A 19,072-nucleotide genomic window follows, 5' to 3' on the forward strand; every position below is an offset into this window, starting at 1 on the left:
TTAAGTGATCTGCGGTCTGTTTGAAACCACCCAGAATCATCTTAGCTGTCCATTTATCTTCTTAAATATATATTCACAATAGACAATATAGACTCTGTTTTAGACGGCTTATAAGTGTATAATAAGCATGCAGTGATTTCGTTTTATTGTGTTTAGTGATGGGGGCAATTGGGGGCAAACATTAATTATCAGTGGAGTCTGAGTCAATTTTGCGTCAATAAAAAGCTCAGTGAGGGTATGAAGTTACTTTTATGCACATGTTTCCCAAGCATCTCGCCGGATATGTTAAATACACCGCACACTGTTGACTACATCAGTAAAACAGGGAGTAGAATTCCAACAGCTCACCATTTCAACTCCAGCACAATCTGTCAAACTCATGTTGTCCTAAGCCATGATTTGTGTGTGTTGTTCCAATGGGCCTCTACCCGTTTGTACTGTTTATTATTTACTTTAAGCTTGTCATTCATTTCTCTCTGTCTTTCCCTCTTGTGTCTCCTCAGATCAAGCTCCAGAGAACAGCTCTGCAAAGAAGTAAGTGGCTGCTGGTGGTCTGTGTGCACGGGCTCTGGTGCTGTGGTTGTGTTTTTCACTCGGCACGAATGTGAGCGTGACTGGCAAGCGAGTGTTTTCGTTACCGTTGCTAAGCATGTCGCCCGTGAGGGCTCCGCTAACTCGGGCCCCGTCACGCTCCCAGCGGCCGGGGTTTTCCCGGAGTTTCCGGAGTGTTCCTGAACGTTCCGGAGACTTCCAAAAGGGTATGACGGCCCTCCACATCTGAGAGGCCCACAGGAGTGGCCTGATGATAGGCCTGACCAGTATCCTGGCTGGGTCTACCTGGAAGAGGGAGATGCTCTCATTTTCTGGAGTTTGCCCTCAAACCAGTCGTGTGTGCAAATGGGGTGGTGTCGAAATGTCTGTGGGCCAATCATGTGGGATAAATGGGAGATTGAGTTTTTCCGGGAAATCATAACCGATGTGTGGGATCGTCTGCAGAGGGGCAGATTACCCAGATCAGCAGTTGGCATGGGGAGAAAGGGGTTGTGTGGTAAACACTAGGCTCACAATTCAAACCAGCACCATCATTTTTCCACATGGGTCATTTCAGCGTAATGATGGTTAGCCCAAAGAGCATTTGGGTAGATGTCATAGACCCCATGTTTGTGTGTTGTGTTTGTGGGCGCATGCGAGTGCGTGCGAGGCTGTGCATGCTAGCCTGTTCGCATGTGCACTTGTGGCTAGCCTTGCTTTTCTCTTTCAATAGCTTCCTGTAGCCCTTCCCTCTCTCTAAATTGCTTTCTTCATTTCCTCGTTTGTCCGTTCCTCTCTCCTCCACGCTCCCTCGTCTCACGCTCCCTCTGCTGGGTTGCCAGGGGGACCAAAATGGACCCGGCAGTGGTGGGGCCCATGTACAACAAGCTGCGCGACTGGCATCACGGGGTCTCAGCCAGAGTGCTCAACGTGCAGTAATCTAGGATCTGCGTGTGTGTGTGTGTGTGTGTGTGTGTGTGTGTGTGTATTCATTTGTGTGTGTGTGTGTGTGTGTGTGTGTGTGTTAGTATGTGGTGTGTACCTGTGTGTGAGTGTGTGTGTATTAATTTGTGTGTGTTTGTGAGTGCAGCACACTGAGTGAATAGTTCTTAAATTAGAAAAAAAATCCTAATGATTTACAGTATGCCTGGGAAATGTATATGAAATTAGTGCCCAGAGGGACAAATGTGTGAATGCAGTCAGGAGAGCAGCGGACCTGTTTAAGCGCTCTGTCCCTCCACTGTGCATGCTTTTCCTGAGAAGACTACCCTTTTATTGCCTTTTGCTTTTCTTTCATACTGCTCATAGTGTTAAACGATTAGAACATTGATATCTATTTCTTCCCGTTCTGTTCTATTTAGACTGTAGAATGAGTGTATACATTTAAATAGAATTCCTGATTTACTCTCTTCACTCCGTTTTTTCCCCCTGTGCACTATCATAGAGTTTGGTCAATAAAGTCTCTCTGTTTACTCTCCTCTCCTCTTCCCTGCTTCTTCTCTCTATGGTGCTTTGGTGCTGCATGCGTCGTGCTTCTGTAAAATGATAGAACAATAAGGTTATTTCACACATGGCCATACCCATCTGCCTCCCAGCGAGGGTTTACATTTTAATCACCAAACACCCTGTTCATTCAGCCCAGTAACCTGGTACTTGGTAATTGAATTACATTTAGTAAAGCTGTTTATTATGTGCTGTTATTTTTTCTACTTCAAGAGCTGCAAGGTCTGATGAAGAAACTGAGCGCAGTCTCTTGAGATCTTACCCTGGAGGCTTTAAACACTCCTGTGTAATTGTAATATGATGTTATGTGTTGGAAGGCCCCAGTCAAAGCTTCTGTACACAGCGGTGCAGGTGGTTTACTGAATCAGTGTGTGTGTGTGTGTGTGTGGGTGGGGGGGGGTAACTGAGCCTTTTCTGTTCCTCCCTTCTATCACAATGATTCTACCTGATGGCGCCACCTTGTGGCTAATGCAGGTCAGTGCGTTTGACTGTCTATTTCTCTCAGTCTCTGTCCAGTGTGAAGGCATATGACTGTAGGCACAGAGAACACAGGCTTCAGCCAGCTAAGTCATGACTGGACATCACATTCACTCATATTTATGATTGGAGTTATGGCCGTGCTCATATCCAATGCATGCTTAAGCCAGGTTCACTGACTGCTTTACGTCACTTTTTATACAGGCTTCAGCCATTCAAAATGTCAACAGCCAATAAGCCACTGGACAGATCCAGACGTTTAACAGCAATGTTAAGAATGCAGAGATTATTAGTTCTCCCTCCACACTTAAGGCCAAAACCTTCAGTATTCAGAGGTCACCAACAGTGTCAACACACAGGACCTCTGGCTCAATGTCTGTCCGTCTGCTAGTTAACATGGCTTGGCCAGAGGTGCCTCCTGTGGCTGTTGATTTGGTATTACTGACAGAGAGGCTGTAGATTTGGTATTACTGACAGAGAGGCTGGTCTATAAAGCAGTACAGTCATTCGTGTTGGAAGCAGATACTGTACAGCAAGGTAATTAGCAAAGGCTAAAATTTCCCTCAGGATTAATAAAGTATCCATCCATCTATCTATCTATCTATCTATCTAATGGAAGGAATGGTTGTCGGGCCCCACAAAATGATTTCTCCTGTTCATTTTTGGGCGGTTTCTGAAACCCTTGATGCTGGTGAAAGTGTAGCCATTTGGAAAACTCAAGCTAGCCTCAACTCCACTCTCTCTGCACAGTCAAACAGTGTCAGTCAATTAGGAGGCTCCCAGAGTCCAGCATCCCTGCGTTGCCAATTAATGTGCGTGCGCCTCACACGTTGAGGAGAGGGAAGTCGACTCCTGCGGTGGCGTTGCAGAGTGCGACAAGTCACCCACAGTAGCTTCAGTATTACGTGAAATTACGTTGAAAGTGTATTGTGAAGAAGCAAAAGGTGGGTGTCTATTGAACTAACTTTTATATTCCTAAACTTACTTTACTGTATTTAATGAATAGATCCAGTCGTGTGAACAAGTGTCACATCAGCAATGGCACGATAATTAGGTCTCTTTAGCCCAATTCTCTTGTAGATCTTGCCATTTGTGGCAGAAAAGTGTAAGTGCTCATTAAATTCTCATCTCACTGTCTGTAGCGCTCTGTAATTAGTTTCTTTCAGCTGCCGAGTTGAGTCTTAAGTCGCTGTGCTATCGACGGTAGTCAGTTATGATGGGGTCATGGCGTGAACTCCCACACATCACTGGAAAGTACTTCATAAAGAGAAGAACTAAACTTCAGAGTCAGTGACAAAAGTAGTTTGTTTACTTCCAGGCCCTAGAGACTTGTGTTAGGTGTTGTGTAGAATGTTTAGACCACAGCTAAGTTATGCTGAGACAAAAAAGGAGGGGTTGAGAAAGACTGTATACTGTACTGTGCAATTGTGATCACACTGAAAAGTGCTTTAAAAAAAAAAGAAGATGTTCCTGAGAGATTCAGAAGCCCCTGACTGAGAGCTTAATGGACGAGAGGAGATAACAAGGTTGGAGCAGCATGCAGGGTAGGGGCAATGGTGGGGGGGGGGGGGGGGGGGGTTGAGATGGCAAGACTTCTCTTCTAGTTTGGTACACTCTGTTTCTATGGATACTGAGTCTACAACAGATCACTTCGTGGCATCCTTCAGCAGCTCCCAGGGAGCATCACTCAGAGGTTCAACACTACAAGAAGGTCTGGAAATATAACATACTGAGTAGTTTTCAACCGTGATGGCATATCTGGGAACAGATTGTGTCTAGTATGTTAGGAATGTAAAGGGCTATAGATTGTGTTATGGTCAGTATAACTAATTCCAGTAAATGTACTCCGTGACTGTGTGTAGGGAAATGTATCTACATCTGCAGTATCTAGTGGACTTTTTCTAAATCACTTGGACAGTAAAATCTAAGATTAGACATTATTTAACAGTCATTCGCTTCTCTTCTCTTTTCTCTTCTCTTCTCTTCTCTTTTTTTCTCCTGTCCTCAGTGAAGTGGTGGATGATCTCATCTCCAGTGCTCCGCTGAGATCCAAAGTGTCTGTAGCCCCTCGCCATGGTAACGGAGTTGCCCCGCCCTCCTCCAAACCCTGGCAGTCCGGCAACACAGCAGGTACGCCAAGTCTGATCCTAAACCTGAGCACCATACAACCAGAACTCTTCAAATTAACTCAGCCACAACACACACACACATAGACAGGCACAACAATATTCCTGCTCATAAACTCAGATTCATATCTCCACTTATCAGACAGATTAGGAAGGGTCTCAAAGACGGGATTCAGGGACATGATTATGGAGGCACTCATGCAAGCCTTGATTCCCCGGAGTTGTGTGAGGTCACCCTTTTAGACGCTTAATTCCAGATTTTCCTCGGTCAGAATGGGTAAATGAAGTGTGAAATTGCTCCGCAACACACTAGATTCACTCTTTCTTCCTCTGGCACCGCTGATAAAATGCCAGCATCTCCTGGGATCGGATCGGACCGAGGCGCAGTTCAACAAGTATCCAACAGGTGTCACTACATACTTTCCAAACACGTTTTTCATAGCAGCCAGTTTAGGGCATCATGTACTGTCCTCATGTAATATGGAATGCTTTGCTGTCCACACGTAAAATACTAATATAGGGCATTATTAACTTCAACACTTAAACTAGTGAAGTGCAAAACATGGTCTCCCCTTGTATTCCTAGGGATGATAGTTTTGTGACCATGGGTGTAGTTTTATAGCTTCTCAATGATAACAGTTGTGTTTGGGTGGTCATGTGTTAGGGCGCAATGCTTTAGGATTCAGATGCAAAATGTGCTCCCAGGGAGAAACCATGAGCATCCAGTCGCTGACAGGTGATGGATGTGGAGTGGGGCTTAGCTGGGTGGGGATGCAGGGGAGGATCTGCCTAATTAGAGTCTGTTAGTGGGTATCAGAGTGCTTCCAGACTCTCTGTGCCCAGGGAGGCTTCTCATTGGCTGGGAGATTACGGTCCCTTTCGAACACACACAGACCACAGTGGGCTCACACTGGACACATGGGACCCATTTCATGCAAACGATCCCTGCAGCAAACCTCACTTTTGGACTTAAGTAGCCTCCGGAAAAAAGAAAAAAACTGTCCCTCCCCCCCCCTGGAATATTGTCACTGTGTTGGAATAGCGGTAGACAGACTCTCACCATGTTGGAGTAGCAGTACACATCATTTTCAAGAATGCAGACCCAAATTCATAATCTGCATTCAGTGTATAGCTATGTAGGTAACTTTTTATTGCTTCAGGCCAGCGGGTGGGTTTAGTACAACTTATGTTGAAGTATAAACTTTAAAGGGGTTTCAGAACCTTATCTTTTAATTAATTTGAATAATCCTTGACAGTGAAGTGGGCTTTTGCCAAGTGAGGCAGAGATGAAGGACCTCTGGTACTGAGGGATTGAAATGAGACTTGAAAACCTCTGAAGGACGTGCATTTACGGGAATCGCAAATAAGCCAAGAAAATCAACGCAACATTAGACGTATGATGGGAACTCAGAGAGGTAGAATTGTGCTATATCTTGAATTGTAGGCAGGTGAGGTCTGTGTACATACATGCATGTACATATAATGAAAGGCGTCAGCTGATGTGCCAGACTGGACTAGATCAAAGTTGGGAGATGAAACAGGAGCTCCCGATCGTACATTAATGGGCAGTTTATCAAAGTGATAAATTACGGACTGTCAGAATCCCGCCCTGACGGTCCATCTGGAAGGTCTGGATATAAGCTTAATGAGTTGGATTAGTGGACTTCCCTACCAAAGGGGAGCAGTGCTATAGATGGTAATGAGGAGAGAGGTGCTGAGGAGCATCCATGCAGGTACTGGAAAGGAGGAGGGCAGGATACAGATGTGGCCACCTTGAGGCAGAGACCCAGGAGTCTGAACTGATGAAGCCTCACACAAGAACCAGAACTTCAGTCAGCATCTACAGACACACACACACACACACACACACACACAGTGAGAGAGAGTATGTGTGTGCATTCACATACAGTACATGCACAAATGTGAAACAAACACACTTTCCACATACGCATACATACTTGGCACACAACTCCCATGCTGGAAAAGGCATGTTGCTGGCACAATTACACACACAGAAAAAGAACAAACATATTCTGCATACACATGCGCAGAGTTACACAGACCCCTGCTTGCACATGCAACACTTTTAGCACACACACACACTCACACACTCACACACTCGCTCTCACTCACACATCTTTGCTCCAGCTGAGCGGCTCTGGCCTCGGGGCAGAAGCAGAGGAGACATCCCCCAGATGTTAATCAGATGGAGATAAGACCTGCTCTGCTTCAGTGACTCACAGTACCACACATCTCTCTCCAGCCAGTGTATCATTCACTCTTCTCCACTCACTCTCTCTGTCTCTATCGGTTTCACACTCTCCACCACGCTAAAGCCCTTTCTGTCATTCTAGATTTCTCTCTTCTTTGACTTCTTTTTTTCTCTGCACATCCTAAACATATCTCTTCCTCCTCGCGCTCCCCTTCTCTCTCCTCTCCCTCCTTCTCTCCCAACCCCTCTTTCTCTCTTTTTCTCCTCAGTCTTTCGCTTTGTTCTTCTTCCAGCAGACATATTTCCAGTCCTCTCCTCCATAGCCGAGTCTCTCTGCCCATTGCTATCCCACCTCCCTGTTAGTTCTCCTCCCTTGCCCCCCCCCCCCCTGCTGAGGGGATGCACTCGCTCCCTGACCTCCTCTACTGGCCCCATCTTTGATTCTTCTCCCCCCAACCCCCCCCCCCCCCTTCCCCCAAATGGTGCCTCTCTATTTTCCCCTCTTGAGGGACTTGACCTTTGACTCCCCCTGTCTATCCACCGGAGGGGTAAAAGAAGGACAGGATTGTCCTGGCATTCCTGTCCCGGTATTTTGGACCCAGGGGTTATTATTCCAGGTGTCTCCCCTGTGCTGGGAGTGTGTTTTTCTCTGCTTCGGAAGGGAAAAGCAATCCCTTTGTTTTGGGGTGTTTGTGTGTGTGTGGTGGTGGTGGTAGGGGAAGGGGGGTGGTGTCGATGTCCAATTCACAGATGGATGGGCAGAGGAATACTGACAAAAATAGGCTGGAGGCTGTCTGAGGGCACATCCAACACAAACACACACCTGCACACACACATTCTATTGTTGTAAGTTAGGGGGCGTTGGTGAAATTAAAGGTGAAATTAAAACCTTGATTTTGTTGGAAAGGTAGTCCTATGCTGCTCTATGAGATGTGGTTATATGTTTAAAGTGTGTGTAATTCATGCACCTGATTAGGAAGATTTCTCTGGAGAACAACCTGTGCTTTTTTGTGTGTGTGTGTGTGGTTGTTTGTATGTTTTTGTATGTGTGTGTCTGTGTGTGTTTTTGTGTGTGGTTGTGTGTGTGTGTGTGTGTGTGTGTGTGTGTGTGTGTGTGTGTGTGTGTGTGTGTGTGTGTGTGTGTGTGTATGCCACTGAACGGTCTCACTCCCCTGCTCCCACCGTCCACCAGGTCTGCCCAAAGCGGGTGCCCAGCCATCCTTCGGCCGGGTGAGCAACGCCAGCAGCGCCCCCAAGGTGGCGCCAGCGCGCCCCGCCCCCCAGCCTCACCCCATGGACCAGGACTCTCTGGTGCAGCGCGCCGAGCACGTGGCAGCCGGAACACGCACGCCAATGTGTGCCCACTGCAACATGGTCATCAGGTATGAACACTGGCACTCAACACACAAGACAAGATGCCAGATAGGGCTCTCAACACACAGGACAAGATGCAACATAGAGCACTGAACACACAGGACAAGATGCAAGATAGGGCTCTCAACACACAGGACAAGATGCAAGATAGGGCACTCAACACACAGGACAAGATGCAAGATAGGCACTCAACACACAGGACAAGATGCCAGATAGGGCACTCAACACACAGGACAAGATGCCAGATAGGGCACTGAAAGGGCAGCGTGTAGCAGGCACCCAGCAGAGCAGGCCAGAGTAGAAGAGTTCTCTGTTCTGCCACCAAAGCTTGAAATTGGGATTGGGTCAAACTTGAGAGACAGCTGAGTACATTGACTTTTACTGAACAATTCCAAAAAAAACAGGTTTAAATAAGGACAGATATATGTCTATTTTATAAACATCATTATATATTTAATACACTGTAACTGTCAGGCCGGCCCAAAGTCCTCCTATAGTCAGCAGACGCACACCACACTAAAAAGTGAAACTAAATTGAAGGACTAGCCAATATGCTTGTCTCTTTCTGAGAAAGTGCTGCAGTTATTCTCCCTGGCTGCCATAGAATAATTTGCTCTAATAACAAGATCAGGTTAATTTTCCCCACCTTCTGTTTCTCCTCTGGTGCTCTTTGATATGCGTTTGACTCTCTCCTCTGGTCTGGACTCCTCCACCTCCACACTGTTCTGTTCTGTTCTGTTCTGTTCTGTTCTGTTCTGATGAGCTGGTTTAACCAGAGCTGGAAGGTCACTGTCACCCAGTCACTTGTGCCTCATTAATCCCCCATGACAGGCCACTGGCCACAGCACCCACGCTCCTTAATTAAAGTTAACTTTCCTCCGCTCATGTCCTTTAGTCCTCAGTGCCACAGGCTGGCTTCTCCCTTTCTCTCCCTTTCTCTCTCTCTCTCTCTCTCTCTCTCTCTCTATCTCTCCCTCTCTCCCTCTCTCTCCCTTTCACTCTCTTCCACTCTTTTGTTCTCTTTCTTGCACTCTCTTCCTCCCTGTCTTGCTCCCTCCTTCTCTCTATCCCTTTCTCTCTTCATCCCCCCCTCCCCTCGTCTCATTCTCATGTCTCCCTCCCTCCATCCCTCTGACTCACCCTCCTGCCCGGGGTGTAACTGACACCAGCTCCGCACAACGGCACCCGCTGCCTCCCTGAGACGGCCTCTTCGTCTCGGTGACATCCAAGCCCGACGCGCCGCCTTGCCCGCGCGGAGAGCCCCTTCTCTGAGTGCTTTTTGTTTTGCCCCTCAGCTAATCAGCCCATTTGTAACTCGCTTCCCCCGGCAGACGTTACGCATGCAGCCGATGACCGTCCACAGATAGGCCCCTGTAGACCCACTGGACCAGCTCTGGGCATTCAGTGTCGTATGTCAGGTTCTGGACATAACCCTGGTGGCAATGTCAAGATCCCCCAGGTCTATAGTTACACCCCGACTTCTGAAGATATGTCTGATACAGGCTAGGTAGTACTGGAGAGCGCTGTTAGGGGAAAAGCCATCCCTGTAACCTTTAATGTATTGCTCACCCATAAGTGCCTTACCTAGAAATGGCCTGGAGGAATTAAATGAAAAAAATCTGACATCTGACCTGCTAATGCTAATGTCTATTTTAGCATAAGGATGTAAACAAATAAAATAAAGACATGTAAATTGTTTTCATAGTATAGTGGGGAATTTCATATTGTAGCGGTGTGTGTGGGTTTTGCATGTTCGTTGAAATGAAAAGTTATTCGTTCAGTGGTTTGAACTGAAAAGTAATCATGAGCAATACACTCTTACTCTGTGTCCCATGTGATATGTCATGACAGTGGATGCCGATGTGTCACTCAAGTCTCCCTCACGTGGTCCTTCTGGTTTCCCCGCACAGGGGCCCGTTCCTGGTTGCCATGGGGAAGTCGTGGCACCCGGAGGAGTTCAACTGCTCCCACTGCCGCACCTCGCTGGTGGAGGTGGGCTTCGTGGAGGAGCGGGGCACTGTGCACTGTGAGCACTGCTATGAGAAGTACCTGGCCCCCTCCTGCGCCCGCTGCCAGGGGAAGGTGCTGGGGGTGAGTGGCCCTGGATCACATCGCACACACACACACACACACACACACACACACACACACACACACACACACACACACACACACACACACACACACGCACCCCCCCATACACACACACACACACACACACACACACACACACACACACACACACACACACACACACACACACACATACACACACACACACACACACACACACACACACATACACACACACACACACACGCACACACACACACAGAGGGAACAAGCACTGTACACACAAAAGTGCTTGGGGTGAGTGGCCCTGGCCCTGGGTCACACTCAAAACTACACAACTGCACTTTACAAATCACTAGCTGCGTGTGTTGAGTGTTTTTTATTTAGGTATAATTTACTCTCATATTTGAACTGAAAAAGGTGACCAGTTTACGTTGATATGCCTTCAACAGGCAAAATATCTCCACATGGAATATGTGCCAGTACTAAAATTCAACAAGCATTTAGCTGACATGTTCTCTCCCACTTTGTAGCACGTCTTGCAGTCTCTCTCTTTCTCTCTTTCTCTCTCTCTCTCTCTCTCTCTCTCTCTCTCTCTCTCTCTCTCTCACACACACACACACACACACATTCACAGAGGGAACAAGCCCTGTACCCACAAAAACATTTTTTTTTCATAATTTCCAAATCTTTTGTTGCTGCTGTACTTTCATCTTATTTAAAGGCCTATGCTGTGGCTGTATTTTCTGCCGCTGCTATATTTTCTGCAGACTTCCAGAAAGATCTGTAGATAAACTCTGTAGGTCAGAGGTCAAAAGGTTAGTCTGAGTGAGGGTGATCACACGGGAAACACAGGAATGCCTGAATGCCAATCTTCCCCCTCGTCAAGCATGCTCTGGTTGTCTGGGCCTTTTCTCCTTCGCCTTCACTCGCTTGTTCTCATAAACTCCTCTGGTTCTTGGGCCCTCTTAATCTCTTGTTTTGAGTTTTCTTTCTCCCTGTCTTTCCCTCTCTTTCTCTGCCTCCCCCCTTTCTCTCACTCTCCCTCTCCCTCTCTTTCTCTCACTCCCTCTCTCCCTCTCTCTCTCTCTTCTCTCTCTCTGTTCTCTCTCTCTCTCTGTCCTCTCTCTCTGTTCTCTCTCGCTCGCTCTCTCTTTTCTCTCTCTCTCTGTCCACTCTCTCTCTCTCTCTGTTCCCTCTCTCTCTGTCCTCTCTCTCTCTGTTTTCTCTCGCTCTCTATCTCTCTCTCTCTCTCTCTGTCCTCTCTCTCTCTCTCTCTGTCTTTGCGGGCCTATAATCTGGATCAGAGGAGTGGTTCATGCACTCTCTGCTCTCTGAAGTGTCTCGATTAGCACCGGCCTCTCTGCTTTGGTGTTAGCTCCACTTCAGAGAGCTGCTGTAAGACTGCTTAAGGTGCAGCAAATGTCAGGTATGTGTGTGTGTGTGTGTGTGTGTGTGTGTGTGTGTGTGTGTGTGTGTATGTGTGTGTGTGAGAGAGAGAGAGAGAAAGGAGAAAGAAGGATAGAGCCACCGATGCATGCTGGGAAGGGTCCACTAATGACTACACGGAGAAGCTGGGATATGCAGCCTGGGACAAAGTCCTGGTGCCTCTCTGGGGGATCAAAAAGGGGATCTGGTTCAAAGCTGTCTGGAAGATCCCGTTCGGAACGTCAAACCATGCCGGGGTCAGCACATGGAAGTCATCCCAAGCTCCGAGCGTTTCCCCGCAAGCTGTCTCGAGGAAAGCAAACTGTTTTAATACAAACACAGAACCGAAGAAGACATGAAACAACATGAGTAATCTCAAAGTCATGAAAGCACTGAGTATCCCTGAAGCCAGGCCAAGCCAAGACCAACTTGCTTGAAAAAACAAACTGACAGAGGATTGTTATACAGAAAGTTCAGAAATGATAGTTCTCTCCATATTAAGTGTGACTCATCTGTGCTTATTAGCAACCTCTCACAACTCTTGAATCAAGAAGACCAAGTAATGAGTAACAGCAGCTGATTGATGGAAAACAATGCAGAGGACCGAAAGTCACCCAAAGGCCATTTCATACGGGGTCAGCGTTGTTTTTCTGTGTGTGTCTGGAACTGGTCTCTACCGTGGGAGACAATGTGACTCAAAACAAATCACCTTTGGTATCATAGAGTTAGGAAATGATGTTCATCGTAGAGGAAATGATGTCAGGACAGTACATTGGTATGAGGGTCATGAAACTAGGGCAAAGATAGAACATGTTGCAATGCAAACAAACCTAGTGGCGCAGGTGTGAAGTAGTTTTGTGCTTTTGGTTGTGGCAGGAAGTGATCAACGCTCTGAAGCAGACGTGGCACGTGTCCTGCTTCCTGTGCACAACCTGCCAGCAGCCCATCCGCAACAACACCTTCCACATGGAGGACGGACAGCCCTACTGCGAGAAAGGTGAGGGGGCACTGTCTGTGTGTGTGTGTTTGCTTGTGTGTGTGTGAGATGGGTAACTTACTACAAAAAAACGTCTTCTCTCCTGCCTACTACTACTACTACTATGACAGCGATGGCTGATAAGTTTCTACCTGTGTTAGAGCTCATTCACATACCTTTACACCAGCATCAGGCCACACTCACACCACCCTGAAGCAGACCTACACCCCCACCCAACCCCAGTCTCCACTCACAGATCTCACATAAGCATCTACCTGATTCAGACCTTCAGCATAAAAGGCAGCAGATTGCTTCAGCTGTTCATGCGGTTGTCTGTGTGCCGGCAGATTACTATGAGGTCTTTGGGACGAGCTGTCATGGCTGTGATTTCCCTATCGAGGCCGGAGACAAGTTCCTGGAGGCCCTCGGCTTCACCTGGCACGACACCTGCTTCGTGTGTGCGGTAAGTCAGCACAATGAGTGTGTGTGTGTGTGTGTGAGTGTGTGTGTCTGTGTGTGTGTGTGTGTGTGTGTGTGTGGGGGGGGGGTGGGTGAGTGTGTGTGTGTGTGTGTGTGTGTAGGTGGGGGGGGGGATTTATGTATAGTACCTGAAAGTTTGACTGCCATCAATAACAAATAAATAAGACGGTAATGCACCAGTGAAAAGCTTTTGTGACATCATATGAAAGATTCATTTTCAAAAGTATTATGGGATATGGTTTTGGTTGAGTGGTTCATTTCTCTTGTATAAAAACGAGCTATGACAGAAACATCATTTTGTATTCAACATTTTCAATCACCCGGTACTAGACTCTGACTCACCTACTCATGCCATGGTTGTGTGGTTTTGCAGGTCTGCCAGACCAGCCTGGAGGGGCAGACGTTCTTCTCCAAGAAGGACAAGGCCCTGTGCAAGAAACATGCCCACACTGTCAAAATCTAACCCCCCCCACCAGGGCCCACAGAGGTGGCGTAGAGGTCAAGGTCACGCAGAAAAACAAACAAACAAAGAAACAAACACACAAAGCAGATTGCCTATTCGTCAAGCTGTTGATATTTTTAATTGGTTGAAAATAGTTGTTTAAGTATACATGTGTTAAAAGGTGTCGTTGACATGTTGAGGTGTTTGGTGTTGGGAACTGATGCTTTTTTGTTTTCATGCACTGCTTTCATGGACAGTGAGCTGAATAGGCAGGAGATGACCAAGATGTTCTGGTGTCATGATTTCATTCCAGATGTTTCACTTTTAGGACACGTTTAATACAGAAATGGTCTCTTTCATTGCTTTCATTCAAACACTGAAGGTTCCAACATAGAATCTTTTCTTAATCAGAATTCTAGACGGCATCACTTATTTTAAGAGTGGAGGTTTGCACATTCCTTTTATTCCAAAAGACTGTCACTGAGAATGTAAAAGATCAAAAAATTGCAGCAAGAGCCCATGCCACTAGTAACCTACTTACTCTGTTGTGCAAGGGAAAAGTCATTCTATGTTATCGGGTGGCTTGTCTGTAAGCTAATGGGTAGAGGACACAAACTGGGACAGCCATATTACCATGGGCTTTCTAAGATGGATAAATGTTCTGTACACAATGATTTCAACACCATGCACCCTCAGCTAAAACAAATACCTTTCTAGTGGGTTGTAATGGGTCTGGTGGGTACTTTGGTGGTCTGGTGTGTACTTTGTAGGTCTAAATATGTTCCTCGCAGCAATACTGTGCTGCTGTAAAGTTAATTTAAGAAGCCTGCGTAGAGTCAATCATCAGTGGGGTCTAAGTAAAGCTTTTCAGGGAAACAAGCAGTGGAACCTATTAGGGTTCTAGGTCACACTTTTTCTCTCTCTCTTTTCAAAGTGTGTACCTTGAACACCCAACTCCCACGTCTCTGTTCTCTCCTCTCCTGTTGCTGAGGTCCACCTCGGTCTTATTTAACCTGCTCTATTTATTTTAGTGTAAGGGATAACTTTGGGCTTCTTAGAGCTTTGCACAATTTCACTGCACTGATGGTCCATGTAGTTTAGGGGCAGTGATTTTTTTTTTTTTTAAAGATCTGTTTTTAGATGTTTAAATGATCTTGTTTTATGTAATGGCAAAGTACGTCTATCTTGTAAGGTGAAGTAAAATTGAAATGTTAAATTGAAGCCAACATTGTGCCTTAGTGTCTCCAAGTAAGTACTTGGTGCATTTTTTCTCTTTAAGCGGTTAGCTTTTTCGACACACATTTGTTAAAGAATATTTTGCCTTTGTATCTGTTTATTTAAAATAAAATATTGAGATAAATTTGGGAGATATAAATCTAAAAGGTATGATACGTGTCAAAGAAAACATTGGTTAGTTTTTGTTATGTTTGTTATCAGTCACTTTATGGCCATGTCTATTGCCATGTCTATCAGTTTTTCACAGCCATTGTCAGTATACATGTTCCTTGTGGACAAGCCACTAATAAAGAGTATTGATCTGGGATAAAGCTACAAGGTATGACTGGTTCATGTTTTATCAATAATGTCATGGCTTAATGTTCCACCTTTGCAAACCAATGCAAGGTTTCTGTAATTGTGTTTTCTGTTGCTGATGAAATATGAAATGCATCATGATATGTTAGAACTAATTTGGTAAGATGACAGTCACACAATTGCCGAATTCTATTCAGAGTCTGAGTACAATAACAAGAAAAGATGCAGACATGATAAAGTATTGAGTGTGCAGTAGTGGCACACTGCTAGTGTTCTACTGCACGACACAGGTGTGAAGAGATATCGCAGAGTACCTGAGCGAGGCAAAGTGCATTACCTTAAGATGTCGATGGTCGGAGCTGTTCTCTCCCGAAGAAAGGGACAGAGGAGTGAAAGAGGCAAGACTTGGAGGAAAGGTTGACCTGAGAAAACGTCAGACTCGAGACAAACAGCCTTGCGTAAATAGTTGAGGAGTTTAGGTATTGAATAAAGGGGGAACGAGACGTCGTAGCGGAATTTGACGACTTCTATTGACTTTGGGAAAGGTGAGTAACTCGTTAAATGTACATGTGTTGGCTTGCGCGTAGTTTGAGACACTCCGAGTTCAGGACAGTGATCTGTTCAACGGAGTGTAACTGCAGTCCGTATAGTCTCCCAACCTTCCGATGCTTTTTGCCTAAATTGGTTGCCTACTGATTTTATTACTAACGAATATGAACTAATTGGTATGGATCAATCCTTTATCTTGAAAGAAAAAAATCGTTATCGCACAAATAGGCTATTTATACAAACTAAAGTAAGTAGTGGAGGCAATTGCGTCTCTGAAATCAACCTCAGACGGGTGTAATGCAATTAGTTGCTCGCTTTGTGGTCGTCTTTAACACTGTGCGTTATATCTTTAGTCTGCTAGGCAACGGTCATCTGAACAACTAACATTACATATGAAGTAGCCTGCCCACCTCTGTCTTCTTTATCACGGGACGCGATTAAGGCAGGGTGGCTTTGCAAATCAGTCACGGTGATGCTGCGCCGAACTTCATATCTGACGTTCATTATTATAAAAGAACACATCATTTGATTCAAGATTTTTGTAAAACTCGTAATTATGTGTTTTTATTTTATTACACCTTTTGCTCCGTTTTTCCCTCTCCCCTTCTTCGCTTTTGCCATGCGATTGGAGCCAACAATTTGACAGATGATTTCAATTCCAAATAGCATCCCTTGTGCAGTCCCATCAGTGTGTGGTGACTAGTGTGATCTGTCCTTGGAAGTGAAATTGTAATCGATCTCATTTGTAGCTGTGTTCACGAGAACATACCTCTCAAGACGTCTCACTGTCTGTACACAAACCGTTTACATTTGCATTGAAAAAAATGCAATGTAGTTTTCTTTGAACCAGTTAAAGTAACACTATGCAACAATTTGACACGTTTTGAAATATGGTTTTACAGGCAACTAGTTTTGGTACCATCCTCAAATTCATTTGGATAGCATATGGTCATGTGAAGGACAGATAAACACCTGCGTCTTCCCCACTAGCCATCCATGATATGCCCTATGTAGTTCTGTGTAATGGGCAAAAATGGAAGAAAAGCTTTCACACGCATGACATTGCCAGCTAAACTGCCAAAAGACACCAGTAAGTGTGTTGGCAAGCTTTTATCAGTGTCAGCTGGGCTGTTGGTGGTGTTTGCAAGGTTTTTGCATGCCTTTTAGGTAGTAAGCTTACTAGTTTTGGAACAGAACTCCGTATTGCTGCTTTAAATGTTAAATGTGTCTTTGTAGGCCCCCTTTAAGGGTTGTTTGCCCATCATTGGTGAAGGCTATGCATGAATAGGCCTGCCAGTTTGAGGACCATATTTATCCTGAACAAACAAAAAAGTTGTAATGTTTCTGCTGCATATGCAACCTTTCAGCATTTTGTGAACCCCTTGAAAAGCATTTCTTTGCAGTGAGTGTACCCCCGGCCCTTTCCCTGGCTCCCACACTTTAGTCCAGGCCTTTCTGGCCTCACTGTCAGTGCTGTAACCACCAGCAGCTGTGTGTCAGGCTGGGTTACAGCGTGACCTGTCTGAGACTGTGCGCTGATAGAGATGTGTGTGCCGATGTCCTGCCGTTACCCTACTGCTGCATAAACACCCGCGCTGACAGTTTTACATTTGGCCGTGAGATATCGGGCCATATTATTCTACTGATGACTATTGATGAGCAAAGTGGAAAAAACCCTTAAACATTAACAGTGGGGGCTGGCCTGGTGAGAGCGGTTTCAGCAGGTTGGGGTTCAGCTGAGATGAGGTGGCGTATTATCAGACTGTGTGTGCGTGTGCGTGTGCGTGTGCGTGTGCGTGTGCGTGTGCGTGCGTGTGTGTGGTGTGTGTGTGTGTGTGTGTGTGTGTGTGTGTGTGTGTGTGTGTGTGTGTGTGTTTGTGTGTGTTTTAAGTGGCTTGATAGTCTGTGTATAATAAGGGAGTGTGCGTTGTAATGTGGCTAAACAGTATGTATTTGATGAGTGTGTGTTCTGGACAGTGGTCATTCCAATTGGTTTTTGTGGTTGACCTGGCAGATCCTTATACTCTTAGCTTTAAAACCTATAGTCATTTGTTGGAGAGGGCCGTGGCCTACTGTACGCCAGCCTCTCAGCCTCATGCAGCTCCAACAGCATGACACAACCCTGCACTCCGCACTCGGTTCACTTCTACTGGAGAGAGTCAGCTACCCGTGGGCGATCTGCTGACATCATGGCACTGTGGAGCTTCTGATGAGGCGCCAGCATGGGCACACAGACACTCTTTCTCACACACAAACACACACACACACACACAAACACACACACACACACATACACACACACACACACATTTGCTCCAATTCACTCAGATTCTCACAGGCACAGACCACAGGCAGTTATGTAGAGCCTTGCTGATCAGTCCTTTCCACAGTTGTTATCCCATGCCTCTGATGAAGACAGCTTAGATTTTCATCGCTTGGTCTGGTGCCTTACTCAAGTGGTGCATTACACAATTGATTTATGTCTGTTGTCACATTTCAGTTTTTAAATGATGCATGTGTAGAAGAAATAATAAGTGTTAAGTTAAGTTAAGACTGCTAAATATGCATAACATTTGACACTATATTAAAATATACACTATGAAGGACCTACACAAAGTGGCCTGGCAGTGGTTTATTGCTCCAAATGTCATCTGAGGTTTTTTTTCTTTCTCTAGAGTGCAGCCATGGCCACAAATCCATGTCAGTTTACTCCGTATAAAGTCCTCATTCCTCTCAGATTTCTAATGGATAAAACAAAGGTATAAAAAAAAGAGTCAACGTTTGTCATTTTATGAATTTATAAAAGCGGTAATTCATCGGATGTCATGCTGCCTGGAAATAAAGAGGGTGACCTTGCCATTTCTCTGCCAGAGGCACTAAAAGAGATGTTGATGAGAAAGATAATCTGTGTAGGAACTGTCATCTACCGAAACGATATGGAGATATCTGGAGATATGAAAGTGATATCGCCACAGGTCGCTGAATGCGTCCTCTGGAAGTTTGCGGACCATAACTCTCTGTAGAGCGCTACTCTGCCTGCTCGTGTGTTGGGGCTCAGCATTCACTCATAGGAACCATCTTTTCACTGCACTTCCACTCTGGCAAAGTGGGTGCACTCTAAATGTGTCTTTGGAGCACAACGCAGAACATCAGAAACTAGAGGAGGAAAGAGCTCTCTCGGCACAGTCACCAGGTCACCAGCTGCACCCCCAACCCCCCTATCCCAGCCTATTACACACACACACACACACACACACACACACACACACACACACACACACACACACACACACACACACACACACACACAGCCACACACACACACACACACACAAATCCCACCACCGCAGCCACCACCACCACATGGT

The 19,072-nt window shown here is 45.8% G+C and overlaps 2 protein-coding genes across 4 annotated transcripts in view; both read left to right on the top strand.

Moving 5' to 3' along the window:
• Positions 1 to 15,173, top strand: part of pdlim5b (PDZ and LIM domain 5b) — a 67,474-nt gene extending 52,301 nt beyond the window's left edge. For all 3 annotated transcript variants that reach the window (XM_031558361.1, XM_031558362.2, XM_031558363.2), the window contains 7 exons: positions 504 to 534; positions 4,520 to 4,641; positions 8,042 to 8,231; positions 10,134 to 10,314; positions 12,601 to 12,721; positions 13,048 to 13,163; positions 13,554 to 15,173. In XM_031558361.1, the coding sequence (XP_031414221.1) occupies positions 504 to 534; positions 4,520 to 4,641; positions 8,042 to 8,231; positions 10,134 to 10,314; positions 12,601 to 12,721; positions 13,048 to 13,163; positions 13,554 to 13,643 (851 nt within the window). In that variant the 3' untranslated portion in view covers positions 13,644 to 15,173. The remainder of the gene's footprint in view (positions 1 to 503; positions 535 to 4,519; positions 4,642 to 8,041; positions 8,232 to 10,133; positions 10,315 to 12,600; positions 12,722 to 13,047; positions 13,164 to 13,553) is intronic.
• A 100-nt stretch (positions 15,174 to 15,273) lies between these two features.
• Positions 15,274 to 19,072, top strand: part of bmpr1bb (bone morphogenetic protein receptor, type IBb) — a 70,315-nt gene continuing 66,516 nt past the window's right edge. Inside the window, exon 1 of the mRNA XM_012840740.3 lies at positions 15,274 to 15,700. The gene's annotated coding sequence lies outside the window, so the exon portion shown is untranslated. The remainder of the gene's footprint in view (positions 15,701 to 19,072) is intronic.

The sequence above is a fragment of the Clupea harengus genome, chromosome 21 (genome assembly GCF_900700415.2).
Source record: "Clupea harengus chromosome 21, Ch_v2.0.2, whole genome shotgun sequence".
NCBI classification, from domain to species: domain Eukaryota; kingdom Metazoa; phylum Chordata; class Actinopteri; order Clupeiformes; family Clupeidae; genus Clupea; species Clupea harengus.